General features: G+C 37.7%; 5 protein-coding genes across 9 annotated transcripts; 3 read left to right on the top strand and 2 right to left on the bottom strand.

Annotated features, from left to right (window-relative positions):
• Positions 1 to 265: 265 nt before the first annotated feature.
• bbs5 (Bardet-Biedl syndrome 5) lies at positions 266 to 3,719 on the top strand. Of its 2 annotated transcripts, XM_042001889.1 has the most exons (12): positions 266 to 426; positions 760 to 842; positions 918 to 983; positions 1,319 to 1,368; positions 1,535 to 1,662; positions 1,758 to 1,893; positions 2,070 to 2,165; positions 2,411 to 2,473; positions 2,569 to 2,703; positions 2,943 to 3,026; positions 3,268 to 3,291; positions 3,389 to 3,719. In XM_042001889.1, exons 1-12 carry the CDS (start codon positions 365 to 367, stop codon positions 3,488 to 3,490), a joined length of 1,029 nt encoding a protein of 342 aa, XP_041857823.1. In that variant the 5' UTR covers positions 266 to 364; the 3' UTR covers positions 3,491 to 3,719. The 2 variants fall into 2 exon arrangements, with proteins under 2 accessions (XP_041857823.1, XP_041857824.1); XM_042001890.1 differs by lacking the exons at positions 3,268 to 3,291; positions 3,389 to 3,719 and having other exon boundaries at positions 2,916 to 2,998.
• A 639-nt stretch (positions 3,720 to 4,358) lies between these two features.
• klhl41a (kelch-like family member 41a) lies at positions 4,359 to 7,463 on the top strand. Its single transcript, XM_042001313.1, has 6 exons — positions 4,359 to 5,511; positions 5,620 to 5,777; positions 5,864 to 5,971; positions 6,063 to 6,248; positions 6,587 to 6,733; positions 6,870 to 7,463. Exons 1-6 carry the CDS (start codon positions 4,426 to 4,428, stop codon positions 6,979 to 6,981), a joined length of 1,797 nt encoding a protein of 598 aa, XP_041857247.1. The 5' UTR covers positions 4,359 to 4,425; the 3' UTR covers positions 6,982 to 7,463.
• Positions 7,464 to 7,546: 83 nt separating this feature from the next.
• fastkd1 (FAST kinase domains 1) lies at positions 7,547 to 14,555 on the bottom strand. Of its 3 annotated transcripts, none has more exons than XM_042001311.1 (15): positions 14,473 to 14,555; positions 13,155 to 13,657; positions 12,996 to 13,064; positions 12,747 to 12,872; positions 12,255 to 12,653; positions 12,044 to 12,154; positions 10,957 to 11,088; positions 10,390 to 10,876; positions 10,195 to 10,309; positions 9,988 to 10,116; positions 9,737 to 9,868; positions 9,499 to 9,612; positions 8,784 to 8,928; positions 8,011 to 8,125; positions 7,547 to 7,890 (listed from the first exon to the last, which is right to left on the bottom strand). In XM_042001311.1, exons 2-15 carry the CDS (start codon positions 13,490 to 13,492, stop codon positions 7,807 to 7,809), a joined length of 2,496 nt encoding a protein of 831 aa, XP_041857245.1. In that variant the 5' UTR covers positions 13,493 to 13,657; positions 14,473 to 14,555; the 3' UTR covers positions 7,547 to 7,806. The 3 variants fall into 3 exon arrangements, with proteins under 3 accessions (XP_041857245.1, XP_041857244.1, XP_041857243.1); XM_042001310.1 differs by lacking the exon at positions 14,473 to 14,555 and adding an exon at positions 14,081 to 14,124; XM_042001309.1 differs by lacking the exon at positions 14,473 to 14,555 and adding an exon at positions 13,770 to 14,074.
• Positions 14,533 to 20,864, top strand: ppig (peptidylprolyl isomerase G (cyclophilin G)). The gene is made up of 13 exons (XM_042001312.1): positions 14,533 to 14,654; positions 15,288 to 15,360; positions 15,814 to 15,888; positions 15,976 to 16,083; positions 16,817 to 16,861; positions 16,950 to 17,037; positions 17,161 to 17,190; positions 17,289 to 17,428; positions 17,514 to 17,688; positions 17,759 to 17,938; positions 18,027 to 18,120; positions 18,296 to 18,435; positions 18,876 to 20,864. The coding sequence occupies exons 2-13, from the start codon at positions 15,303 to 15,305 to the stop codon at positions 19,849 to 19,851; spliced, it is 2,109 nt and encodes a 702-aa protein (XP_041857246.1). The 5' UTR covers positions 14,533 to 14,654; positions 15,288 to 15,302; the 3' UTR covers positions 19,852 to 20,864.
• Positions 20,865 to 21,913: 1,049 nt separating this feature from the next.
• ccdc173 (coiled-coil domain containing 173) lies at positions 21,914 to 25,639 on the bottom strand. Of its 2 annotated transcripts, none has more exons than XM_042001314.1 (9): positions 25,378 to 25,639; positions 24,314 to 24,513; positions 24,010 to 24,183; positions 23,716 to 23,921; positions 23,361 to 23,517; positions 23,135 to 23,274; positions 22,863 to 23,055; positions 22,604 to 22,768; positions 21,914 to 22,496 (listed from the first exon to the last, which is right to left on the bottom strand). In XM_042001314.1, the coding sequence occupies exons 1-9, from the start codon at positions 25,424 to 25,426 to the stop codon at positions 22,143 to 22,145; spliced, it is 1,638 nt and encodes a 545-aa protein (XP_041857248.1). In that variant the 5' UTR covers positions 25,427 to 25,639; the 3' UTR covers positions 21,914 to 22,142. The 2 variants fall into 2 exon arrangements, with proteins under 2 accessions (XP_041857248.1, XP_041857250.1); XM_042001316.1 differs by having other exon boundaries at positions 24,314 to 24,510.
• Positions 25,640 to 25,728: the final 89 nt, after the last annotated feature.

Genomic DNA, 25,728 nt, shown 5'->3' with positions numbered 1-25,728 from the left:
CATTAGGCTACAGTTGGAAATGTAGCATATCACATCCCCATAATAAACTAAAGACATAAACACAATTAATAAAAAGAAAGAAATAAAAGAACATAATGAACAGGAACTTCAGTGGTGTCATTCAACATTATTAAATTTGGGGAGCTAGAGTAAACGCTTCGTTTTATCCAGTATTTTGTTTTCGTTATTTTTGTGGTCTCTGTGGAGTTAAAATACTTTTGTCCTATCGGCTTGCCGTCTGTTACCACGGTGATTTTGACGCTAAGTAGGCTTTCTGAGATTAGCCCGTGCAATCTTTAGCTAGTTCTCCATTTCTAGGGGGCTGTTAAAGTATAACAAGAAGACTATATCATAACGTGCAGTCATGGCTTCTGCTTTAGACGCGCTCTGGGAAGACAGAGACGTTAGATTTGACATAACAGCTCAGTAAGTTAACATTAATTCTTTTGGGGATATTTAAGTTTCGTTCAAGCTAGCTAGTTCACCTAGCTCGACCGAGCAAAGTGGCTAGTCGAACGCTACAACGTAACAAGAAATTATTAATCTTCTAATAAATACTGACAAATGTTTTTGATTTTATACCAATTCACAAAAGACCGTCTTATGTGTCATATGTTGATATATGCTTAAATGTGTTTACATGTTTTAATACATGTGTTTTGAGACATCAAAGCTTCTGCGATCGCCTAACACACTTATAAAAAAAATTGTAAAATCACTACAACTAATGGTCAATACGATGATCCCTCTTGTGCACAGGCAGATGAAAACTCGTCCAGGAGAAGTGCTGATAGATTGCCTGGACTCCATTGAAGACACGAAAGGAAACAATGGAGATCGAGGTGCTTTTACATTTATATGGACCCGATGTGTTTGATTGATCTTCATGTAACGATAAATATTTTCTCTTTTTACAGGACGACTGCTGGTAACAAACCTGAGAATCATTTGGCACTCTTTGGCTCTGCCAAGAGTCAACTTGTGTGAGTAAACCTCACATCTAAATGTCTCAGTATATAAATGCTGGAGAATATTCTGCCTTGTCTTTCGATATGGGTTTTAACTATTCTTAATAACAACTTCTTGAAAATTTAGCTTGTATTATGTCTCCACTAATGAGTTCTACAAGTGACATAGAATGACTTAAGATTATGTGAGAGCATCCTTAAAAGATGGTGAATATGGTGCAAGCCATTATTCTGATTTTACCATCTACTTACATTTTAAATGTACTTGCCAACACAATCCACTAAAATGATTTAACTGAGTCCAATCTAAATTTTTTTTTTTTTTTTTTTATTTATTTATTTATTATCAGCTGTGGGTTACAACTCCATTATAAACATCACAACAAGGACAGCTAACTCAGTAAGTTACTATAAGTTTTCTCTATGTATCTATTAAAGTATACTCTGACATAGAATATCTGTTTTAAAGTTTGTTTGTTAGTTTTTATAATATTTTACATTTTAGCTTTACTAAAAATTGAAATGTAAAAGTGATGGAGATTTAAGAATTATTTTCTTTTTTCCAGAAACTGAGGGGACAAACTGAAGCTCTCTACATCTTAACAAAGTCCAATAATACAAGATTTGAATTCATTTTCACAAATTTGGTTCCTGGAAGTCCAAGACTCTTTACCTCTGTGATTGCTGTACACAGGTAAAACAACATTGAGGGGATGTTAAATTTTGATTATATTTTATATCCAGTTATGTCTTATTCAGTATTTGAACATTTGTGTTATGTTGGTACAGAGCTTATGAGACCTCTAAAATGTACCGGGACCTGAAACTTCGAGCTGCTCTGATTCAGAATAAACAGCTTCGACTGTTGCCCCGGGAGCAGGTGTATGATAAAATCAATGGTGTTTGGAATTTGTCTAGTGATCAGGTACAGGTGTTGTTTTGTTAATGTTTTTTTCAAGTCATAATCCTTTAGTAATAATCTCTTTGAGTTAATCTCTGTTTCTCTGACAATTTGCTTGAACAAAATAAAACTGAACTTGTTTAAAAAAGTACAAACATTTACTAAAATGTAAATTACAGTTGATATGGCATTTCTTTTAGGGGAACCTTGGAACCTTCTTCATTACCAATGTTCGGATTGTGTGGCATGCTAATATGAACGAGAGCTTCAATGTTAGCATTCCTTACCTGCAGATTGTAAGTACAGTGATTTAAAAAACTTAACCTGTACATCCCTCAGATTTTCCTTGTGCTTTTTCCAAAAAATGTACCATCGCCTATCCCTGTTTACATAGATCCAGTTTAATGAGTTTATTATAGCACTTATTAATACTTTAAATGAATAAACAGAACAGCGGACATAAAGTTTAAGCCTCTTGTGTGGCTCGGAAATGATTGTAGTTGTGTAATGTATTTAACATTCTGCTTTTTCCCCTTATAAGTGGTCAATCAGAATAAGAGACTCAAAATTTGGTTTGGCTTTGGTGATTGAGAGTTCACGACAGGTAATGTTTATCAGATGTAATCTCATTATAGGGTTTTCTCTTCAGTCTTGGTGCTTGTCAAAGACAATATATTCTTTCTTCATGGTTGGTTTTAGAGTGGAGGATATGTTCTTGGGTTTAAGATCGACCCAGTGGAAAAGCTTCAAGATGCGCTGAAAGAAATCAATTCTCTTCATAAAGTGTACTCTGCCAACCCTATCTTTGGAGTGGAATATGAAATGGAGGAAAAGGTAGGCATACATTTACAGTATTAGAATCAGTGACGCTGAACTCCATATAAGAATAACACAAACCCTGACCCAAACCAGTTTTAAAAATCTTTTTTTTTTTTTTTTTTTTTCTATACTTCAATTTTTTTGACAGCTGTTAACATTGCCATTGTTAACATTGCCATAAATATTTCCAGCCTTTCTAGTAGTTCAAGTTGATCATGTTGTCATAGTGCTGTTTATCCCAACAATGACTTCAGCCCCAGCCGCTGGAAGAACTCACAGTGGATCAACCTCCTGATGACGTGGAAATTGAGCCTGATGAGCAGACTGATGCTTTCACTGTGAGTGAGCCCTGTGGCCATCCTTACACTCAGTACTCTTCTGGGATTTTAAAGGTTTAGACTCAGAATAGCTGTGAGCTAATGCCCTTCAGCATAATGAGCAAACATGAATTTATGTTGCCTAGTGCTCATGTTTGTGTGGCTCATCAGACAACAATAACCTGTTGTCACTGTCAGAACGTACCAGTTCTTTTTGTTATTTGTGATAATTAAATTTGTGTGTGTCTGTTCTTACTTACAGGCCTATTTCGCTGATGGCAATAAGGTAAATGCTGATGTTTGAATGTTTTGAATTTATATTTTACACTATGCTCTGCTCTTAAATTTTCTGGAAACCTAATTTACTTGTTGTAATCCTACAGCAACAAGACCGTGAAGCAGTTTTCTCTGATGAGCTTGGCCTCGCCATTGAGAAGCTAAAAGATGGCTTTACACTTCAAGGGTTGTGGGAGGTGATGGGCTGAAACAATATGAAAAATGTTTATACTAAATGTACATATTTTGCTTGTACAGACAGTAGTAAAATTTATTTATTTATAGGCCAAGTTAAAAGTTGTATCGCTTGTTTATAGATACTTTTTCTTAAAAAGTACAAAATTACATGAATCATCATGGCATTCCATGTATAGTGGAGAACATTTCTTTAGTTATTGTAAGTTTTTATTCATTTAATTTGAATAAAACATTTAAATAGATGTTGAAGGAAACTTATTTTTGTACATTTTCTTAATGATCAGATTCAATAGGTTTGCGCTGTATGTGAAAGGAACACAATGATCTCAGACCAAAGATTACAATGTGCTAGTATTTAAAAAAATGTTTAGAGGACAATCTGTCAGCTCCTGTGCCAGCAGCTGTTCCCTGACCCTGTCTGCTGTTTTATTTGACTCCCCTTTGGATGTCTCATACTGTTGAATCACACACACCACAGTGAAGTGGTCATTGCTATCAATGTATTGTGAGTCACTCAGCATGTACATGCCACTAGAATACAGACTGAATGTTGTAGATTTCAGTCATAGGTGGGAACATAAAGCACTGGAACCAGTAGTCCTCCATAAATAATTATGTTTTTTTGTTTGTTTTTTTAAATCTTCAAATTATATTTCACTCTATGAGAAGAGATTACAAATGAAAAGATTGCATGTTCTTTCTGTGTGGCTGCACAACAACTACTAATCACAGGGGTGACAAGGCCCCCACAGTTGTTTGTGCTTTATGACAGCTGTGTGAGCTCTCCGATTTGGCCAACCTGAATACTTCACGGATGGGGTGGTTAGCTATATTTAGAGAAGCACAGTTATATTCAAGTGCTTTCAGACCTAGCTGTCTATAGTTCTCTGTCTTCAGTAGCTAGGGAAATCTAATCCTTCTTCAGTCTGCTTCCTGTCCTAAAAGAATGGATCCCCAAGGCTTGAGGGAAGACCTCCGTCTGTTTCAGAGCACTTTATTACAGGACGGGCTCAAAGAGCTTTTGAATGAGAATAAGTTAATTGATTGTATCCTAAAGGTTGGAGACAGAAGCATCCCCTGCCATCGGCTTATTCTGGCAGCATGCAGTCCATTTTTCCGGGAGCTCTTCTTCTCAGAAGATGGCAAAGAAGCGGACAGAAAGGATGTCGTTCTGGAAAATCTTGACCCCAATACAATGGAGGTGGTTGTAAATTACATGTATTCAGCTGAGATTGATATAAATGATAACAATGTGCAGGATATTTTGGCTGTTGCCAATCGCTTCCAGATCCCCTCAGTGTTCACAGTTTGTGTGAATTATCTCCAGAAGAAGCTGACCATGAAAAGCTGCCTTGCAATCTACAGACTGGGACTGATGCTAAACTGTGCCAGACTGGCAATGGCAGCTAGAGATTACATTGCAGATCGCTTTGAGACTATAGCCAAGGATGATGATTTCTTAGAGCTTGCGCCACCTGAATTCTTTGCCATTATTGGGGCTGATGCGTTGAATGTTGAAAAAGAAGAGATAGTTTTTGAATCTCTCATGAAGTGGATCAGAAAAGACAAGGACAAGCGCGTGAAATCCTTGGATGAGGCCTTTGAGTACATTCGTTTCCGTCTGCTCCCAGAGAAGTATTTCAAGGAAAAGGTGGAGAAAGATGACCTGATCAAAGCTGATCCTGAGCTTCTCAAAAAGATCAAGGTCATCAAAGAAGCATTTGCAGGGAAGCTGCCTGAGAAGACAAAGGGACAAGATGACCCAGAGGGAGAGCAGGGCAAGTTACCTGGTTATCTGAATGATAACCGCAGATATGGCATGTTTGCCAAAGACATGATTCTCATGATTAATGACACCGCTGCTGTGGCTTATGATGGTCAGGAGAATGAATGTTTTCTTGGGGCGATGGCTGAGCAAATTCCCCGAAACCATGTCAGCATGTCATCAAAGAAGAACAATCTGTATGTGTTGGGAGGATTGTTTGTGGATGAAGAGGATAAAGACAACCCAATGCAGTGCTACTTCTACCAGGTAGAAAAGCCCTGTTAACACACACACACACAAATATATATATATATATATAATAAAATTACACTTCATACTGTGTTTTTAAAACATATCTTAAAATGTTGCTTTCAGTTGGACTGTCTTGCTGCTGAATGGATAGCTCTACCACCCATGCCTTCCCCCAGGTGTCTCTTTGCTTTGGGCGAATTTGAAAATCTCATCTTTGCTGTAGCAGGAAAAGATTTACAGACCAACGAGTCTCACGACACTGTCATGTGCTATGACACAGAGTAAGTTCAACACATTTACTGTCATTGGAGTCTTACACACAGTGATGCACATTTAAACACATTCAGTGCCTTTATCTGTATTTTAGAAAAATGAAGTGGGCAGAAACAAAAAAGTTGCCTGTGAAAATCCACGGCCACTGTGTGGTCTCTGAGAATGGACTGATCTATTGCATTGGAGGAAAGACAGATGATAAGTAAGATTACAGTACAAGAACATTTGATTTAAAGTCAGACTATTGCTCTTTAATTAACTTTTATGTGTGACAATTCTCTTTGCTGGTGCAGTAAAGCAACCAATAAGATGTTTGCATACAACCACAAGAGGGCAGAATGGAAGGAGGTGGCTTCCATGAAGACTCCCAGATCCATGTTTGGCGCAGTTATCCACAAAGGGAGGATTATTGTTGCTGGAGGAGTCAATGAAGATGGCTTGACAGCTGCTTGTGAAGTCTATGACTTTGGGACTAACAAGTAAGCACCATTTATATATAACGTTTATAACGTTGCCATTTAAATGAAATAAATTGCTATTTAGCCATTATAACCAATTTAGCATTTTCATCTGTATTTATGTTCTATTACTGATTCCCAATGTTTTTGACTTGCATGAGCCATCCTGACAGGTCTTTTGGGACAGGGACTGACATTTTGTATAGATTTATTAACAAGACTTAATCTTATGGTGAGTGGGGGAGCAGAAAGTTAAATAGGTTGCAATGTGCTACCGATTGCACATTTGAGACACGGGAGAGGAGAAATAAAACCTTTCAGAAAATCACTGACTCAGCTGTGTCTGCACTTTGTTGTAGGTGGTCACCTTTTACAGAATTTCCCCAAGAAAGGAGTTCAATGAACCTGGTCAGCTGTGGAGGACTGCTGTACGCTATAGGAGGCTTTGCAATGGTGGAGAATGACAACAAAGAGTGTGCACCCACTGAAGTCATTGACATTTGGCAGTATGTTAGAATTCTTGTTCTGCATGTATAGTGGGCTTTAAAAAATATTTAAAATATTACTTTTTTTAAAATACTCAAAAACAGATTCCTCTTCATTTTAAAAAGGGACTTTTAACATGTTTACTTTCTTTACCAGGTATGAAGGTGACACCAAACAGTGGACTGGCATGATCAGAGAGATGCGCTATGCAGCTGGAGCCTCCTGTGTCTCAATGCGTCTGAATACAGCCAAAATGCCCAAACTGTAACGAGGGAGCTTTCTATTACTGCTGCAGGACAGAGGATCATGTTAATGTTCTTAGAAGTTAATTCTTGTCTTCTATCATTTTTGACTGATATACTTTAGGTTTTAGTTACAATAAATTATATTGTGTTTTTATAATGCCTTTCTTTTTTCGTCATGTCAACAAGCATTGGATGAATGGCAGAGTATTTGCAATGTAGTGGTCATAGTGAATATGCAGCCTTGAACAGGTGTGTTTTGAGTCTGGGTTTGAAGATGGCAAGAGTGTAAGAGCTCTGGATGAGAGTTCAGGAGCTGGGAGCAGAGCAGCTGACGGCTTTGCTCCTCATGGTGTCGAGGCAGGCCAGGGCACAGTTTGGTGTATGGAGGAGGAGGATCTGAGGGAACATATTTAATGTGTGGGTTTCTAATAATGGACCGAACGTAGGCCAAATAAACACTTTATAGACAATACTGGGTTTTTTTTCTACATGAACAGTGACAGATGTTGAAATATTAAATTTACAAATCATGCCACACACCTGCAGTTCTGATAATTACCTAGTAATTCACATGTGAAATGCAAAAAATACAATCTTTATTTTAATTTTTACAATGTTATTGAATACAAAAACATATAAGGTACATTCTCACTCAACATGTATGGAGGCAGATTCATGCCAACTTTAGACTGAACATTAAAACTAAAAATAAGGAGCATTTTATGTGTTTTTGGTGTTTAACACTTAACACTATTTAGTCACTCGGTCAAAACATTTTCCAGTACCAAGATAGCCAGTCAGTGCTGAATATAACACTGAATCTTTAAGTAAGGCAGTCAGAAAGAAAGCTATCTGATGATTTTCTTCCTGAGATATTCCTTCCAGGAGTCATGTGTTGAAAGCTCCATAGAGTTCCATTCAAAGTGAGGAATCTGTAAAATTACAAATATTGACAATTCTTTCACTGTCTCAATAATATTGATGTTAAATGCAATTCCACACGTCCACAAAGACAAATTCAAAGGCATGCAAAAAAAATAATATTCATTAACCTGAACAACACGATATCCCAGAATTTCGAGGTGCCTCTTCCTCAACAAGACTTCACCTTTCATATGATGAGAATTTTTACAGAAGGACTTTGAATCAAGAAAGTCCACAGCCACACTGAAGGGAAAAAGTCAAAACAAAGACATCTTACATATTTAAAAGTTCTTAAAAGTTTTTCATATTCAGGCTACAGTCTGAATACATATACATATACATATATATATATACACACAAACACAAATTAGCCACAACATTAAAACTAATGTCAAGTTGAAGTAATTTGCCACCACAATGACATGTTCTGCTGGGAAACACTTGCTCCTTGTACAACACTCCTAAATTCAGCAACCTCTTCCAGCAGGATCCATGTAATTATTCCACCATAATGTTTTCCTAATCTGAGTTTAAAATCCCCTTTTAAATTTGATGTAATATATAATGAGAATACACCCTGCCTTAAGGCATAGACTACATATTTATAGCTTAAAAACAGCTTGAGAACATAGTACCTAAGATGTTCACCTGGCTTCAAACCCCACATACTCTGTCCAACTGAGAATCTACTGTACACAATGAGCCAGAACAAACCTGAACCACTGTGGAACACTTCAACCAACAGGACCCAAAGGATCTACTGTTAAGTCTCAGTGCAACACAACATAAGATCTTGTATGCATGTCCTGAGCAGTCAGAGCTATTTTAGTGACACAAGGGAGGGACTATATAATATTTGTTAATGTTGTGGCTAATGGGTGCATACTCTGCATCACCCTACCGCTGAGCTCCAGGTGGCAACTCATCCCTTATATTTTCCAGGGACCTTGAATCCCAGTGAACCCTTCCTCTGTCCGAGATCTGCAGGGTGCTTGGCTCTGAGTAAGGCAGCGGCTTCAAGTTTTTGTCCAGTTTGCATTCAAAGTCTGAAATAACAATTTAAAAGGCCACATAAAAATGACTGGGAGGCTTTCGCCATGCAGAAATTTATTTGCTGTTGTCTAATGCTTGGTCATAAAAGTCTGTCCAAGAAGGAGATTTTAAGGAAATTTCAAGATTGTATTGTGTTATGATATATTTTGGTGTACATTATTGATAAGCACAAAAACCTCTGACAGGCTATAGTGCACTGCTAAAATATAGTGACACTGGCCAAAGCCTAGTGAAGATCTAATCATCTATCATTTAAGTAAAAGTGTCCCTCTGAAATCTTGTGAGACATGAGTTGTTATAGAAAATGTAGATGTGAATGAGAGCAGAAAGCTGTGTCAGGAAGGCTGGAGTGACATTATACAGCTGAATAACATAAAGATCACTTCCTAGACCCAAACTGTGAATCATATCTACACTTTTTCAAAATAAAGAAATAAAGATCAGGATTAAAAAAAAAAAAAAAAAATCAGACTTTATTTTTAAAACATTTATCATGCCAGTAAATCAGTCTAAGTCAAATCTGGATGCTTTCTGGATATGATCAAACAGCTGCATTTACTCACCAATGGTGTAAAAATATGGAGTAATAACTGCTGCTTGGACAAAGTTAATTCCACCAAGAACCTCCCCTAGCATTTTGTGGATTTGCTGTTGTACAGGACTGATACTGCCATTACCTAAAAAAATAATAAAAACATAGCATTTTAAGGGGCAAGTGGTAATAAAAATATAAATTTCAAAATGAACTAAACTTCGAATCCCACCTAAACAAGAAAATCATACATTAGTGAGTTTTCTTACCTTTCTTTTGCAGCTGCTGGCAGTAACGTTCATGAAACCACGGCACCTGAAACTCAGGACACTCGAAACACACGGCGCGATTGAGCTCCATGAGCCGCAGTCGTGTCCGCATGTTGAGGGTATCAGGTAGGGCTGTAAAGAGTCATATTAACAGTTACATAAACCCCACAGAACAAAACAAAGTGTTTACTTATAATTTATGATGAATTATTTTGCCACAGAAGCACAATTTAAACCAAGTGGGGACGTACTTTCTATCTGGCAGTCCAGCTTTCCCAGAAAGTCGATGCTAAAGATTTCTCTAATGAGTTCTTCAGGAAAATGATCAGCTACTGCCAAGGAGTATGCAAACAGGACTAGCAGATGTGGGTCAAAGGAACCTAGAAAACCATTCATAAAAAATATTAGTGAAAGCTTACTGTACGAGGAAAGAAATCTGCATTGTGACTTTTTCTTACGGATGTGTGGAGTGAAGCGCTTAATGCAAGCATCGAACAGCTCGTCTGCCTGCACGGAATCATAGTTCAGGACAGAAAAGGGTAGCAGGGTGGCATATGTTGATGAATGATGAATCTTAAAATGAGACAGGAAAAATACAGTTAATATACATATAGTCACCCCAGATTTAAATGTTGTAATATCTTTTTAAGCACCTTGTCAATGTGTTCTGTGGCCACACTGGCAATTCTGTCCATCAGAGGAGGACAGAGGTAATTTGCTCTGGTGAGGAAAAAGGCCAGGTCAGGGGCATTGGCCCAGTTAATTTGATCTACCATCCTCTTCAGAGTGGCCATAGACTCTTCCAGCAGCATCTCCTCAAACCACTCACCCGAGATGTACTTAAGCTCCTCGAGCACAAAGTCCAGCCGGTCGGCTGTTTGCAGCCTCTCGTGTCCACAGCGGCTTAGCGTCTGCAGCAGGCGGACGTATTTGCTGTGGGTGTTGTGGCGGTAGGACGGATCATTTCGTATCCATTTGGCAACGGCAAAAGAAATTGTGCTGAGCTCACTGAGGTTGCACTGTGCAACTACTGCATCTACTTTTGAGACCACGCTGTCATCAAGTCGTGGGGAAGACAATGTGGACAGCACCCGAATTAGCATAGTCACTTCATACGGGTAGAAACTGTGCTGCAAAAAACTGCAAGATAAAGCGTCATTAGTCTTCTTTTTATTCAATCAAACTTGAATGCAACAGATGGATATTTGACAATCACTTACTTGATCATAATGTTTTTAAGTCTAGTGAAGAACTCTGGATTATGATACTGCAATAGAGAAAGGGCTTGGGTGATTCTGGCCACCTCCACTGACTTGTAGACATGAAGGTTCTTCTGAATTACAGATGCAATTCTGCAAAATGAAATAAAAAATATGTAACAGATATTTCTACAAATTAGAATAAATTAACCTTTTAAAAGCTTAACTGCACAGTATTATTATTATTATTATTAACAACAACTAAAACTGGATTTTTCCTCAAGTGCAGTAGTAAACAATCAGTTCCAAAAATGCAATGCTTTAAAATTATTTAAAAATACAAACACATTAAAATGATACTCTTTAATAAAAAAAAATACGTGTTCATTTAAAGTTTTATGTTAGCAAAATGTTTAAATAAAAAGGATGCAGAGGTGTTCTCATCACTGTGTTGTGTCTGATGTAATACGTCTACAATGTGGTAGGGTACTGTTTTGATAAGATAAGCAACACCTTCCCTGAAAAGACAATCTGGATGGCAGCACATGTGGCTCCAAAACTTTTGCATATTCTTCAGCATTAATGGTGCCCATACAGATGTGCAAGTAGCCAATACCATGTGCATTAATGCAACCTAATATCACCACATACACTGGTTTGGAACGGTAAGTAAGTCAGACATCTCTCTTCTCTTTATCTTGGAGGATGAAGAGTAAATAAATATAGTTAGCTAGATGGTTACTTTAATTATATATCTTTTTAGTAAAGTTGTAACTTGCATTTGCAGATGCAAAAACAAACATTTAATAAAAATGGTTTTCAGAAGTGTTCTTCATGCTTTAGTTTTTCCTTTGACCGCAACATCATTTGGTATAAAACAAATGGAATTTCTCACTTAGAATATGTTGTCTTTGTTCTATCTTCAATAAAATAAAGGAATTTAAAGGTTTAGATTATTGTATTAAAATTTGTATACATTTTACACAGCTTAGCTCTTAAAGGAGAAGGGTTATTGAGAAATATAGGCTTGGAGCTGGTCTATATTTCCTAATATGTAGGCCTCATACTTACGTTATGTTAGTGCTTTATGACAAAGACATGAACTCACTTGTTCACTAAGCTAAGGTTTCTACTTTGAACCTCCTCCAGTGCTTCAGCTATAGCCAAAGCCTGCCGAGGACTGAACTCATCAGCCAACAGGAGAGCAGTGTTCTCCAACCTAGGAAGAGTGAAACCATGTAACAGACCAGTAGGACTAAAAAACAGTTGTAATTGGTTAGATTTTCATTCAAAAATCATGCCACTAATAAGATACCAACCTTTCTCTGATCTCCTGACTGGCAATGGGAGCCAGGGCAATAAACAGTTTAGAGAAGGATAAAGGATCAGTGCTTGAATCTATCAGTTCAGTCAACTTTTGTTTAGCAGCCAGCTTAAAGTCACAGTTGTTGAACTGAAGGGACTGATACAGACCCAAGATGATGCCGATATTTTCTGCATCCAGTCTGGGAATGTTGAGCAAAAAGATCTTATTGCACTTCTCCAGCAGAGGTCGGTGAACATACTTAATGTTGCGCAGAAACTGCACCATTCTTCGTGGTGTGTTATATTGCAAGGGATTCATGGTGAGCAAGAGTTTCTCTGCTCTGCTGATGAGAGCATCCCTCAGGTGGGGAGACACGAGGGACGACACACTAATCATTAAAGTGGTGAGGATCCTGGAAAAACGACATGAGTGACAGTAAATACATTATGTCAGGTACCTTCTGTACATACAAAAGGTCGTTGGACCTAATAGTTTCATCACTGACCTGGCATCATCAATAGTCGACAACCTTTGATCCAAAATGGAGGTGATGTGACCCATTAGAGGACTGTGGTGGAGGTTCTGATCATTTAAACAGATAGCAAACTTGGATAGAGATGACATTGGAAGTCTGCAAAAATGTTGTGAAATGTTATTAGTGTTTACATGCAAAATGGTTTATGCTGGTATTTTTTTTTTATTTTTCAAATCACTGCAAATCTAATATATATGGGGAAATGTTATGCAAACAAACCTGTCTATTCTTAGCCAAGCTTCTGAAACCATTTGCTGCACAAGAGAGTCGTTATCCTCTATGTTTAACCTACAGAAAAGACAGTAATAAAGTATGTAAGGTATGTTACGGTGTTTCATTCAAATTAATTGCCATAAAATAGACTGTCTGTTAACATACCTGAGGAAAGCATAAAGCATGTCAACCAACATTAAATCATCCATAATAGCAATTTTATTCTCTGCTAAAACCCGGAGAGTTAAGAACTGTGGGTGACTTCTGATGAGGTCAACAGTCCTGAGCAGTTCAGGTCTCTCTTTCTGAAACTGCCACAGCATCCCTACAGCACAGCTCACATGCTCCGCTGTCAGCTTGGCTTTGTTCTTTCCCACCACATCAAAAACCTGGTCTTCAGCAGAGCAAACCCGCAGCTGCTCCAGGACCTGGTCTCTATTCACTGTTCCCCCATGAAGGAGCCTTCGGAGGCAGGTGTTCACACATCGGAGCCGAAACATCATCACAAACCAGGGATCATGTCAGAGATGCGCTGAGATCTTCATTTTTGCATTGTCCACTGTCCAGTTCGGTGTCAGCTGACAGGCAGCCTGGACCAATCAAATCAAAACCACAAAATTGCACTTAAAGTAAAAGATGTGTGATGATCCTTTAGGGATCTGCATCAGCTGAAAAACAACACAAAAAGTAAAATCGGCTTAAATGCATGTCAAGCCTGGCCCATACTGTCAAGGTCTTACGAAACTCCTAGTTATACTATGTAAGAAAGTAAGTGCTTACATGATAGTGGCAGTTCAGTGTGACATGGTAAACTCCTTTTTCAAAAAGAGATGCGAGAAAACAGTCCCATTAGGATATTAAACATGAATTTCTTTTACTACATGTGCAAAGATACCAGCTTCTAAGTTTAGTTTACAAACGCAGTGCTCACGTGGATGCAGAGATAATCACATTAAATTACTGTTCTCCTCGGTTGATTAAAATTATCCCCAAGATTTCTTAATATTAAAACAAATGGATCATCTTAAAATGGACTAACTGTGTGGCATAAATAGAAAGCGGTTATTATAACCGCTCAAAGTCAAAATTACCTTGCATGTGTGCCGTGGATTTTCACTTCCGTGGTGACATAATGCGTAATGGAGTATTTTAAACCCTGATTAATACTTTTCAGGAATAAGATCGTGGATGTTCAATTTTGAACAAGTACAGTTTTTGAGAGGAACTTGTTATGTTGTGTTTTTATAGCATAGTAGTTAGAATACAACTGAATGTTTGTTATCACGCAAACAATATAGTTCATATACTATTTGTGCATCACCCTGCGACGCAAAACAGAGCCGCTGTTTCCAGTCAAGTGGAACAAAATTGTACGAAATGTCTTAGCAAAAAAATCATTACGTGGTCTGTAAAAATGAAAATACACACCGCATTGGATGTGGCACGTTCAGAAATGATTTTAGTTCTCATTGAAAACTTTTACCTGGCAGGTAAGCATTAGGGCATAAGTACCCAATAAAGTCGACTGGCGCACGACTCTTGACATCCATTGACGTGCCTGTCGCGCCATCTTTAGAAAACAGGCAGCCATACACTGAATGAAACTTAATTTTTGTCGTTTGTAAGAGCTGTTCGCTGTGTGGGCTGAAATCCTTGGTTTTCCAGGTGATTTGATTTCACATTACCGATGTCTTGGTAATATCTGTGCAGTTTCTACGCAGAAACCGCTCGGTCACACGTAGTAGAAAAACCTCAACTCTGGTTGTTGCTAACGTGATGCAAATTTGCTAATGCTAATGCTAGGCCTTGAAATACTGTGTGTATCGCTACCGTGTGTCTGTGTGGTGTTATTATTTTACTACCCAAATGAGTGAATATAAAACACAAATTGCTCTACCAAGGCACTAAAATATGTCACCACAATTTTCTAAACAAGTCAACCTTTTTAGTATTAGTATTTTTTGTAGCATCGCACTAGGTGGCTAAGGCTAACTAGCCAATCATAAACACAAACGTGGTAATCTAGCTGCTGCCACAGCGTTTACCATCGGTGCTGATCATATGTATTTTGTTTTTGATATTATATTGATAAAAAATTATATGTGAGCGAACAGCAGGGATGTTTGTCTGTCTTAAGTGACTCTCCGTCATTTAAACCAGTCTCTCAGCTATTCTGAATGTGTAACACTAGGATGTTATTTCGGCTGCTAACTTGAGATACTTCAAGCTTCGTGTGTTTGCAATCACAACCAATGGTGGATATTAAGTTGTCGCTTTATCATTGTGTCTTCTTTGTAGGCGTTTTGAGTGACCATGGGGATCAAAGTTCGTCCTCGCTGCTTTCTTGACATAGGAATCAGTAATGTTCTTGGTAAGAGGAGGACTTCCATTTTTCTGCCTGTTTTGTGATACATTAATTGAAGTGTTTATTAGGAGACACCTCTAATAATGATGCAGCCTGACATGACTAGCCTATCCATTATAGTGCCTATAATGCTTGAAATAATGACTTTATGGTGAACCTGCCCTAGAAATCTGCTGGTTCACCATATGGTCATGTAGAAGAATATTTGCTTACTATTTAGTCCTCATGAATTCAAGATTCAAAATTTTTATTGTCATTATGCAAGCATAACAAAATTTTGATGAGTGTGGGGAAAAAAAGAGATCTGACACTACAATACGATACAATGTAATTATTTGGAAAGGTTTGTTGTCTACACTTCTTTTGTTTTATAGATGGGTACTGAATACAGTGACAGCTCAGTGGGTAAACTCACCACAATTTGAAATATTTTGGACATGACCTTTTGTCTTCTCACAGTCGGCAGAGTTGTGGTGGAGCTGTTTTCAGACATCTGTCCAAAAACGTGTGAAAACTTCCGATGCCTATGCACTGGTGAGTTCCTATGCTCTCACACGCTTCCAGGAACTGTTTGTATTAACAGTGCAGTTTAATTTTACCAGATGCTGCTGCTTTATTTAGGTGAAAAAGGCATTGGCAAAGGTACCCAGAAACCACTGCACTACAAAGGATGCCTCTTCCATCGAATTGTTAAAGACTTCATGATTCAAGGAGGAGACTTCAGTGAAGGTGAGTCATCAAAAGTGATAAATGGTTAATTGCGTTAGGAAATTCAAGATTTGTCCCCAGATATGATCCATTCAAGACATTAAAAAGCTTATTCATACTAATTTTCCTTTAATTTTTCATTTTCCACCAGTTTGTACATTGTTTTCCACATCATCTGTATTTTTTATGTGCATTTTAAAGTTGCAGATAGGTAAATGTGAATGGAAACTGAAAAGAAAACCTCAATATTGCATTTTTTATACTTGGTCATTTTTGCCTTTTTAACAAAAATTGTTCAGATGGAAACCCCTAATGTGTCTGTTCTGAAAAAGTGGACATGTCATTGACAACTGAACATGTTTTAAGGAAAACGGCAGCTTTGTAAAGCTTAACCTACCTACACTGCTGTCTGCTGATGACAGCATGCTGGCTTGTTTATGCTCTTTAAACAAAGTTCCTTTACAGTCACTTTGCGTCTTGATGGAAACTTGGCTATTGTCCGTGTTGTGATTCCATTCCATTAATGTAAACGCCATTACCACAGAGTAGCCTTATCTGCCATGAACCCTGTCTAGTAAACAAAGCACTACAGTTTCTACAAGAATGTCTTTAGTTCATACATGAAAACAGCTAAATATGAGTAATTTAAAAACAAACTAGTTAAATCGATTCAAGTATCTAGCAGTCAAGTGAATTTTTATAATTAAACTTTTTTAAGCTGTTTCTGTGTTTAATTTGCTCTTTGACATCACAGGCAATGGAAGAGGCGGTGAATCCATCTATGGAGGCTTTTTTGAAGGTAAAGAGGCCCCTTACAGAGCTGTCAGTTGTTATCCAAACCAGCGTTGGCTTCAAGATGGCAGTACAATCTTGTGCTTTTCCCCCAGATGAAAGCTTTGCTGTCAAACACAACAAGGAGTACCTGCTGTCTATGGCCAATAGGGGCAAAGATACAAATGGATCTCAGTTTTTCATGTTAGTATTTAATTAATTTCTACATATTGTAGATGTCATCTATTAGTCGTCATAATGTCAAATTGTAAGCCTTGCAAATGAATTAATGCCCTGTCTCTTCAATGGCCTGTGATGATACTTCAGAACAACAAAACCTTCACCGCATCTGGATGGGTGAATGTCCTTTGATGTATTTTAAATTTAAACTGATTCACAATACATAATCTGGTCATTGCTATATATTAATTTGAAATTCACTTTACTGTTTTCAGTGTCCATGTTGTTTTTGGCCATGTGATCTCCGGCCAAGAGGTTGTTCAAACCATGGAGAACCAGAAAACTGATCCTAATAGCAGGCCGTATGCTGAGGTGAAAGTTTTGAACTGTGGGGAGCTCATCCCTAAATCTAAAGGTTTGATTATTAGAATATTTCTTTTAAAAATATATATTTTTATAAGCATCTAAAATGTGTTTTAACACAGTTTATGTATTTGTAGCAAAGAAAGTCGGAAAAAAGAAAGAAAAAGCCTCCTCCAGCAGCTCCAGTGACTCCGAGAGCTCTTCAAAGTCGTCCTCTGATTCTGAAGAGTCTGAGAAAGAATCCAAGAAGCAGAAAAAGAAGGCAAAAAAACTAAAAAAGAAACAGAAGATGAAGGAAGAAGACATAAAAAAGTACATAACTTATTTAGGCAGTTTTTGTCTGTGATGAAAGAAACATCCTAACTGTTGAGTATGTTCACAGGTCAGAACCTGAGAGCGCTGAAGAGAAGGAGCAAGAAGACTTGGTTACATCTACTGTACGTCCTGAAGAAATACCACCCATCCCTGAGAATCGATTTCTCATGAGGAGAAGCCCTCAGCCTGTTCAGAAGTCAGATGAAGTTAAGGATCAACGAAGGAAAGAGGACAGGCCAAGAGAGAAGTCAGTGTTTGGTGTTCATAAGAGCAAACACCCAAATAAGAAACCATCAGCTGTTAATTTCCAGGGTTGTTTTTCTTTTTCTTTGTAGTGCTGGAATAACATATAACTCTCAATCAGCATATCACAGACGACTAGTGGTGACGACCCGATCTGGGCGCAAGATAAAAGGCAGGGGACCGAGGGTAGGTACACTCCACTTATAAAAAAGATGTCAACTAGAATTTCATCCAATTTTCCACAGTTAAGTAATGAATACAAACTGACTATAGCTTTGTAAAAACTTCACTTGAGTTGGGTCTAGTTAATTTACAGAAAGAGTCACAGAAAAAGTAAACTATTTTCATTTCTGCCTAACAGAGATATCGGACTCCATCACGCTCTCGGTCGAGATCTAGAGATCGTTTTCGGCGCAGTGAAACCCCTCCACACTGGCGTCAGGAAATGCAGCGACAGAGGATGAGGGCAGTCACAGGAGAGCGCTGGATTAAGGGAGACAAGTAAGATCATCTCACTTTAATTTAATCCAGGATTCTTCAACTCACTGTGGAGAGATGCAGAACAAACTAACACAAAGTAAGCTTGCCTGCGATAGATGTAAACTTTAGCATTTAACAAAGTTGTGTGTGAACAGTTGTGGCAGTTTGAAATTTTAGTTTCATTTAGATATAAAAGCTACTTTTATTATTTCAGTTGTGTATTTACAGTTGCTATAAAACTAAGTTGATCATAGCAAAAGTTAAATTACCTGAAATGTTTGCACATATTAATTAAAATGCAAAGATCTTTATGTTGGATGAGAATTAAACATTATGAATTTTTGCATAATTTGTGTAAAAATAGTTTGGATTTGTTAAAACCTTGTTGAGTAGATTGTGTTACCCTGTCAGATGTCAAGTTCCTTTATCTAGTTTTTATGTTTTATTCTTGTTTTCAACAGAGGTGACATGAACCAGACAAAGGATGAGGAAAATAAAGCCCCAAGGAGAGAGAGGAGGCTCTCCAACACAAAACATGAACACTCAACTGAGGTTAAAAAAGACAAAAACGCTCAGTCTCATAGGTCTGAAAGTAAAGAAGACTGTGTTGAAAAGGATGAGAAGCAGAGCAAACACAGAGCAAAGAAAAAAGATAAGTCTCAAAGTCGCAGTAAAAGCCGAGACAAGAGTAAAAGGTCAAAAAGCAGAGATAGGGGTAACAAGCAGAAAAGTGATGATAGAAGAGGTCGCTCCAGAAGTAAAGAAAGAAATGTTAATAAGAAAGAAAAGGAGTCAGATTCAGATCACAGTAAAGATAGAAATAAGGGTCACGAATCTGATAAAAAACCTAAAGAAGACCCAAAAGGAAAAAATGGTGAGAGAATTAGGACAAAGTCACTGAGCAAGGAGAGAGCATCTACAAAAGATAAGCAGAGATCCAGCAGCAGAACCAGGGAGAGAGGTGGGCGTGCAGTGTCCAAAGATAAAGAAGAAAAAAGAGAAAAAGACAAAGAGAGGGGCAGAGAACGCAGCAAGAGTAAAGAAAGACGACACAACAGTGAAAGGGAGAATAAGCACCAAGGAGCATCCAGGGATAAAGATCGGCGATCAAGAAGTCCAGACAGGAATAAGACTAGAGACTCTCACCGAGGCAGGCGCTCCAGAAGCAGAAGTCGTAAGAGAGACCACAGCAAAGACCGATCATCTCATAGAAAAGACAGAGAAGCTGCCAGCCAAAAGAAACGACGCAGCAGCAGCTCTGACAGCGATAGAGCAGAAAGAAGAAAAAGAAGTCCATACTCTAAAAGAAGAGCCGATAGTGCTTCTAAATCCAAAGACAGAAGAAGTCCAGCCAGACCAGATAGTACAAAAGGCAAAAATAAAACTGATAGCAAGAGGAATCGGTCAAGCTCTAGCTCCAGCTCTGACAGCGACTAATAAGTTCTTTAATTTTTTTGTAAACCCCCTATTTATGTAGTATGCAACACCAGTTTTCCATCTGCAAAGTTTATTCACAGCCCTCACTTCTTCCAGAGGTAACACGTACATATCTGTCAAACTGTTAACTGTGTTAAACCAACAAGAAACCACAACAGGACTCGATGGTTAACAGAATATAGCTGCACACACCTGCAAATACAAACTCTGCGGTATCAAGCAAACTTTAACCCACCTGTAGATGTGACGGACAATACACGACCGTTCAAAAGTTTGGGGTCACTTCCCTAATGAATCCCATGGCAAAGTGACCCCAGACTTTTGAACGGTAGTGTATCTCAGTGTATTTTTTTTGTCCCCATATATAAAAACTTGTGCATACTGCTGCTGAGGGGTAGCTGTAAGTCCCATTTAGACAAAATGAGTCATGATGAACTGCATCCACAAGTTTGTGAAAGTTCCAGAAATCTTTTCATTTTATGACAACAGGAACTCGTATTGCAGATTTTTTGTTTTTTAATGTTTGAATTATGTGATCAGTTTTATTTTGCCCATACAGAAGCCCAGATGTCTGGCTCTTTTTTTATTTTTATGTTTTTTTTTTTATTTTATTAAAATAAAAAAGAAAGTACCTTTTATCCATGTCAATTTTTTTTTTTTTTTTTTTTTTTTTACTGCCTGGAGAAGATTGATACTGTGACGCATGCTTTGACCCTGTCAATGTTTATACTCCATTACTTTTTCCCTACAACAATCTTATACTGTAGTCCTGTTAAACTGTTTTTCTTTTGTTTATTTTTTTCCCTCAAAGAGAAAATACAAGATGCAAGCTGTTTGTATGAACTCAGTTTTGTGCAAATTGGTCAAATGAAATCTGCTGAAGTGTTGATTGAATTATAAAGCTCAGTTTGATTTGTATTAGTTTTTAATAGTATTTTCAACACTGAGTTCAAAACATTTATTTACAGTCAAAATTACAACAAACAATGTTATTAAAGGAATTTGGAAACTTACTCTGATGAGTTGTCTTCTTTGTTTGGGTGCCTCCATTTCCTTAAGCAATTTCTTTTAAGACCTTTTCAGTGTTTTGTTTACTGCAAGGTGTCTGTATACAAAATCCACTTTAAGATACTTAAATCCACCTTAACATACTTGTTTTATACTTAACTGTTACCAACTTATTTTTTATCTTATTTGGAACAGCATCACTCTTTGAAATTCTATAAATTTAGCTGTATTTAAAAAATCCTGGCTGCTTTGAGGATATTTTACTTTTTTGCATTTTAGTGTCAACAGACATGAGTGAGCAAAAGTCTGACATAAAACTGACATTCTCACATGATTAACAGCAGGTTTTGCTTGGTGTAATCATTTCTTCTCTTTATTGACAATTTATAGATCTCTCAGTTCTAAGTGTTAAAGAAAATCCAGTTGCATCTGTTTAAAAAAATAAAATGCAGTTTGCCTGTTTTAGTTGATGTTCAAAGGTTTTTTTCTTTTAGCTACCATTTGTCATTAGTCTAAAGACTCAGGGCTTACAGTGAAAATTTAAAAAGCTCATAAATGCAACTGCATCCAAGAGCCTCAACATTTTCCTCTTGCATGTAACAACCTAACATGAGTGTGGGTGTGACTGGTGTCACCTGTGATTGACTTGGGATCTGTCCAGGATGTATTCTGCCTCATGTTTAGTAGCAGCTGGGATAAGCTCCAGCCCCTCTGTGACCATGCACTGGAATAAAGTGGTAAAGATGGATGATTCTGTTTTAAATTAAATGCGCTGAAATTAAAAGTAATTCAGACTAAAACTGTTAAAGGTATCTAAATGGTTGATGGACTGCAGAGACCTCATTCAACTTTAGATAAACTTTTTGTGGTTTTTCTAACAGAATAAAAAGCAGTCATAATGTTAGCAAGTCAAATCTGTCCACAAGTAATTATACCAGTTGTGTGTATTTGACAATCTGCAGTCGGCTCCTCGATGCTGACTTGCTGACTACTTTTTTGTAAGGTATTTTTGGGTCTGCTTGTGCGAGACTAGAATGATGAGAGGCAGCAACCAATGATATGTGTTTAATAACTTTTAAGACCAAAATCCATTGGAATCATATAATACAGAGTATTACATTATGTAAATGTAAATGTTCCACACTACACCTATAGGTTATTATATACAATTATCTTAGCCCCAAATCTAAATGATTTAGAGCTGTGGGAGTAAAATAAAAAAAGAAGTGAACTTGGGAGAAAAAAATTCTTGCTACTAAAACACACCAGCTTTGAGGGAATTATCACCACATGAATCCAAGTCTCTCCTTTGCCTCCTTAATATCTACAGCTTCGTGAATCTTCTTCACGTTCTTTGTTACACTTGTGACATATTTGGGCAACTGAGCATCAGTATGATCCTGAACGAGGTAGGTAGGCCTGACTCCACCAAAAGCAGGACCAGACACACCTCCGATCCCTTCTCTTACTGCTTTGTAAAGCGGAAACACATTTCTCTTAGCCTCTATAGCAGCACTGATAACATGCTGTGAATACTTCTGGAAATTATTTTCCTCTTCAGCAATGAGTTTGGCATTCCTCTCTTCAAACTCAAGTTCCTCCTCCTTCATCCGCTGAAACTTGGTTCTTTTTTCAGCCTGTATTTGAAAAATGACAGATTAACATTGAAGGTCTTCTCTCAAGTAGCAGGCAACATAATTGTTCTTTTTAAAAGAATAATACATAAGACTTCTATTGTTATTACCATTTGTGCAGCATTGAAGTCTTGCATTTTTCTCTGATCTTCTCCAGTTTCCTTTGCCTTTAGCTGCTGTTTCTCAGAAAATATTCTGTCAGCTTCCCTCTTTGCCTGCAGTGCATCTCGGTTGTCCTGTTCAGCGACTTTCTCTCTCTTCTCTTTTTCTTGTCTCTGGTGAGGCAGTTTGTGTTACAGCTTGTGTTTGTCTTATGCAACAACACTCTTCGGATGGGTGAAATATACTGATGCAGGTGACCACCGTTACCATGAATTCTCTGTGTGCAACAATCGACTTCAACATCACAGCTCTCCTCTCCCCCTCCGCCAGTTGCAGATGCGCCTGTTTTGCTTCCCTCTCAGCTACAGCTTTAGCAATTCTCTGCTCCTCATTGACTGTTTGCTCCTGCTGTGTCGCTGTCAGTTTGTTCAAGATCTTTTCTCTGTGCTGCTGAGCCTCTCTGGGGGATAATAAGAAGAACTCATGAATGTGATATAAACCAAGATCTATTTCATCATACTTATTTTGTAGGATCGTACCTAACCAATTCCTTTTCTCTTTCTTTCCGTAAATCCATCATTTTTTGTTTGGCAGAGAGAAAAAGGTTCCTTTGTTTCTCTTCAGCCTCCTGTTTCTGTGCATCAGCCATTTTTATGTGTTCCCTGATGGTGAGATGCTCCTGCAAACACAGACAATGCATTCAGAAACTAAATGTATGACTTTGAGAATGTGCAGATTTGATAGTCTGTGTTAATATGATCCAACCAGGTGAGCTTGCATGAGGTTTCTCTTCTGGTTTGCTTGACGTTCTGACTCCATTCTTTGCTCCCTCTGATGGAGCTTTTGAAGATGCTGGATTTCCTTTCCATCCTTCATGTTCTCCAGCCTCTCTTGCTCTCTTATCAGCTGCTTTTCATTCACCCTGAAGAAAGGGAAATATTTTTTGAGTTGTTACTAATGGGATAACATTTGGGATTCATCCAAGTCAAGATTAATAATTTCATATAAGGAATTGCAGATGATTTTCTGCATTTCCACCACAGGAAAAGAAAAATACAAAATCCAAAGGCATACAGTAAATGACAAACTAATGTTATGGAGGCTTATTAGGAAACCCTACTGCTTTTTCAGGTCCTCTGCAACAGCCTGCCTCTCAAGCTTCTTCTGGAGAGTCTTCTCCTGCTCCTTTCTCATGGCATCATCATCTTTAGTCTTTACCATTTCCATGAACTCCTTATCCACATCTTTACTGGCACTTTTTATTTTTTGTTTCAGTTCAATCTGAGCCTCTCTCTCCTTCAGGACTTCTGTCAGGAGGAGTGCACTCTGGGGACGTAGCAATAATTCATTATCCCAGAAGTTAATGTGATGTAATATGTACAAATAGTACGTAAATTCTTGAACCAATACTCACATTTAATCTTTTGACCCGGTTTGTTTGATAATACAACTTAATCTTGGCTTTTTCAATGGCTGCTTTTCGCTTTTGTTCCCTGAATTTGGCTTCTTCTATATCCATCAATTTCCTTTTCTCCTCCTCAATCTGATCTCGAATCTTCTTTGCCTCTAGCTTCCTTTGCCTTTGGGCCTGTAATAAATGCACACACATGGAATCATGTTGTTATTCTTTTACGTGTTCCACTGTTTGCAACCTATTAGACAAACCTGACTGTATTAAAGCAGGTAATATCAGAGTACAGATATGTACTGGAACTTACAGCGATGCTATTGGGCCACAGTTTCACCAACTCTTGTGACTGCAGTTTCAGAGCTTCTCTGTGTTTGGCTGCCTCTCTTTTATGCTCCATTTCTTTATCCCATTTGTTCAGTTCATCTTGAACCCTGACCCAGTCGCCCTTCCTTACGATTGTGATTTGTCGGACATCAGGAAGCTGGATTCTTTTATCAGCTTCCACTGCTTAAAAAACAACCAACCAAACAAACAAACAAACAAACAGAAAAACAGGATATTAAAATGAGACCACATACTATAAATGAACTATTAAATAATAAGCTGAAGAAAACTATGAATAGCTTGAATAATTTTAGTTAAAACCTGTGCACATGTAATCTTAAAAAATAAAATTGCACATTAACCTGCTCTTCTATAATATGTGATAATTAAGGATTAAGAAGTTTTTTGTTGTTGTTTTTGCTCATTCCAGTTAAAACTAAATACAACCTAAACTTTTGCTCCGTGTAGCAACCAGTAATGCAACAAAAGCCAATAATATAATAATTCTGGCTGTAATAAAAGTGTATTGTAGCTCATACCTTATTATTTGATTATTGGTTGCCAAGCTCAAGTCAAAGTCAAAGTCAAAGAGGTTTATTTGTCCTTTTTAATATGACGTTTTAGTGTTTCTTTTCAAGTCTAGTTAACGTAATACTGGGGTTATTTTGATCAATAACATGGTTAGTAATCCAGTGTAAATTCCATATTTTTTTACTCCTGTGTTGTGGCACAATTCTACAGAATTTTCTGTTGTAGTTTTCAATGTATTGTGTGGACTTTCTGAGGCTATCTATGCCCTTTCTAATATATAATTTAGCCTCATACAAAATTTTACATAAACAAAACTGTAAATATAAAAACAAAATCAGACGTATTAAAACGTTATTTCACAAACTTTATAAGATGGCATGTTAAAAAATGGTTAGAAATATGAAAATTGTCATTTTGAAACCTTAATTGTTGGAATAAATGTGTGTACTTTAAAGAAATCATAAGAATGATTAATACTAAATAAGCCTCCACAAACTGTGCTCATTTAGTTCTCACCACTTGTATTGACTCCTCTCCGACGGCCGTGTTGAACCACCGACGCCATTATAATTCGATATTATTAGTATTGCAGTTGAAAAAAGTTAAACAATTGAGTCTGGCGCTTTTGACTGCGTTTAGCTGCTACAAGGTGTTGCTGCGACTAGACCTGCTCTGATGTGTGACCCAAAATACTTTGACAATAACAACCAATAAGCAACTTTATGCCGATCCAAACCACCAATCACAACAGAGCATTCCTCCTGCATACACCCGGCTGATCCAATGCACATCTACCACTGGCGGGTCTTCGTTTGTTGGGTTGTATCCAGGCAACGGCGACACCAATCAGAAACATTTCCTCTGTTC

This window comes from Melanotaenia boesemani, chromosome 12 (genome assembly GCF_017639745.1).
Source record: "Melanotaenia boesemani isolate fMelBoe1 chromosome 12, fMelBoe1.pri, whole genome shotgun sequence".
Taxonomy (NCBI): domain Eukaryota; kingdom Metazoa; phylum Chordata; class Actinopteri; order Atheriniformes; family Melanotaeniidae; genus Melanotaenia; species Melanotaenia boesemani.
Note: the sequence above shows the minus strand (reverse complement) of the source record. Positions and strands in the feature narration are given on the sequence as shown.

Bases quoted from the DNA above. Each gene is read 5' to 3' on its own strand.
- fastkd1 (XM_042001311.1), bottom strand. From the start codon at position 13,492: ATGATGTTTCGGCTCCGATGTGTGAACACCTGCCTCCGAAGGCTCCTT. The intron at 11,089-12,043 runs GTGAGTTCATGT...TTCATTTTGCAG, and splicing joins AACCTTAGCTTAGTGAACAA to AATTGCATCTGTAATTCAGA. The intron at 8,929-9,498 runs GTGAGTAAATGC...TTGTTATTTCAG, and splicing joins TCCATATTTTTACACCATTG to ACTTTGAATGCAAACTGGAC.
- ccdc173 (XM_042001314.1), bottom strand. From the start codon at position 25,426: ATGGCGTCGGTGGTTCAACACGGCCGTCGGAGAGGAGTCAATACAAGT. The intron at 24,184-24,313 runs GTAAGTTCCAGT...CATTTATTACAG, and splicing joins TGTGGCCCAATAGCATCGCT to GCCCAAAGGCAAAGGAAGCT. The intron at 23,056-23,134 runs GTACGATCCTAC...ATTATCCCCCAG, and splicing joins AGAGAAAAGGAATTGGTTAG to AGAGGCTCAGCAGCACAGAG.
- bbs5 (XM_042001889.1), top strand. From the start codon at position 365: ATGGCTTCTGCTTTAGACGCGCTCTGGGAAGACAGAGACGTTAGATTT. The intron at 1,894-2,069 runs GTACAGGTGTTG...CATTTCTTTTAG, and splicing joins GGAATTTGTCTAGTGATCAG to GGGAACCTTGGAACCTTCTT. The intron at 2,474-2,568 runs GTAATGTTTATC...GGTTGGTTTTAG, and splicing joins TGATTGAGAGTTCACGACAG to AGTGGAGGATATGTTCTTGG.
- klhl41a (XM_042001313.1), top strand. From the start codon at position 4,426: ATGGATCCCCAAGGCTTGAGGGAAGACCTCCGTCTGTTTCAGAGCACT. The intron at 5,512-5,619 runs GTAGAAAAGCCC...TGTTGCTTTCAG, and splicing joins TGCAGTGCTACTTCTACCAG to TTGGACTGTCTTGCTGCTGA. The intron at 5,972-6,062 runs GTAAGATTACAG...TTGCTGGTGCAG, and splicing joins GGAGGAAAGACAGATGATAA to TAAAGCAACCAATAAGATGT.
- ppig (XM_042001312.1), top strand. From the start codon at position 15,303: ATGGGGATCAAAGTTCGTCCTCGCTGCTTTCTTGACATAGGAATCAGT. The intron at 17,038-17,160 runs GTTAGTATTTAA...ATGATACTTCAG, and splicing joins AATGGATCTCAGTTTTTCAT to AACAACAAAACCTTCACCGC. The intron at 17,191-17,288 runs GTGAATGTCCTT...TACTGTTTTCAG, and splicing joins CCTTCACCGCATCTGGATGG to TGTCCATGTTGTTTTTGGCC.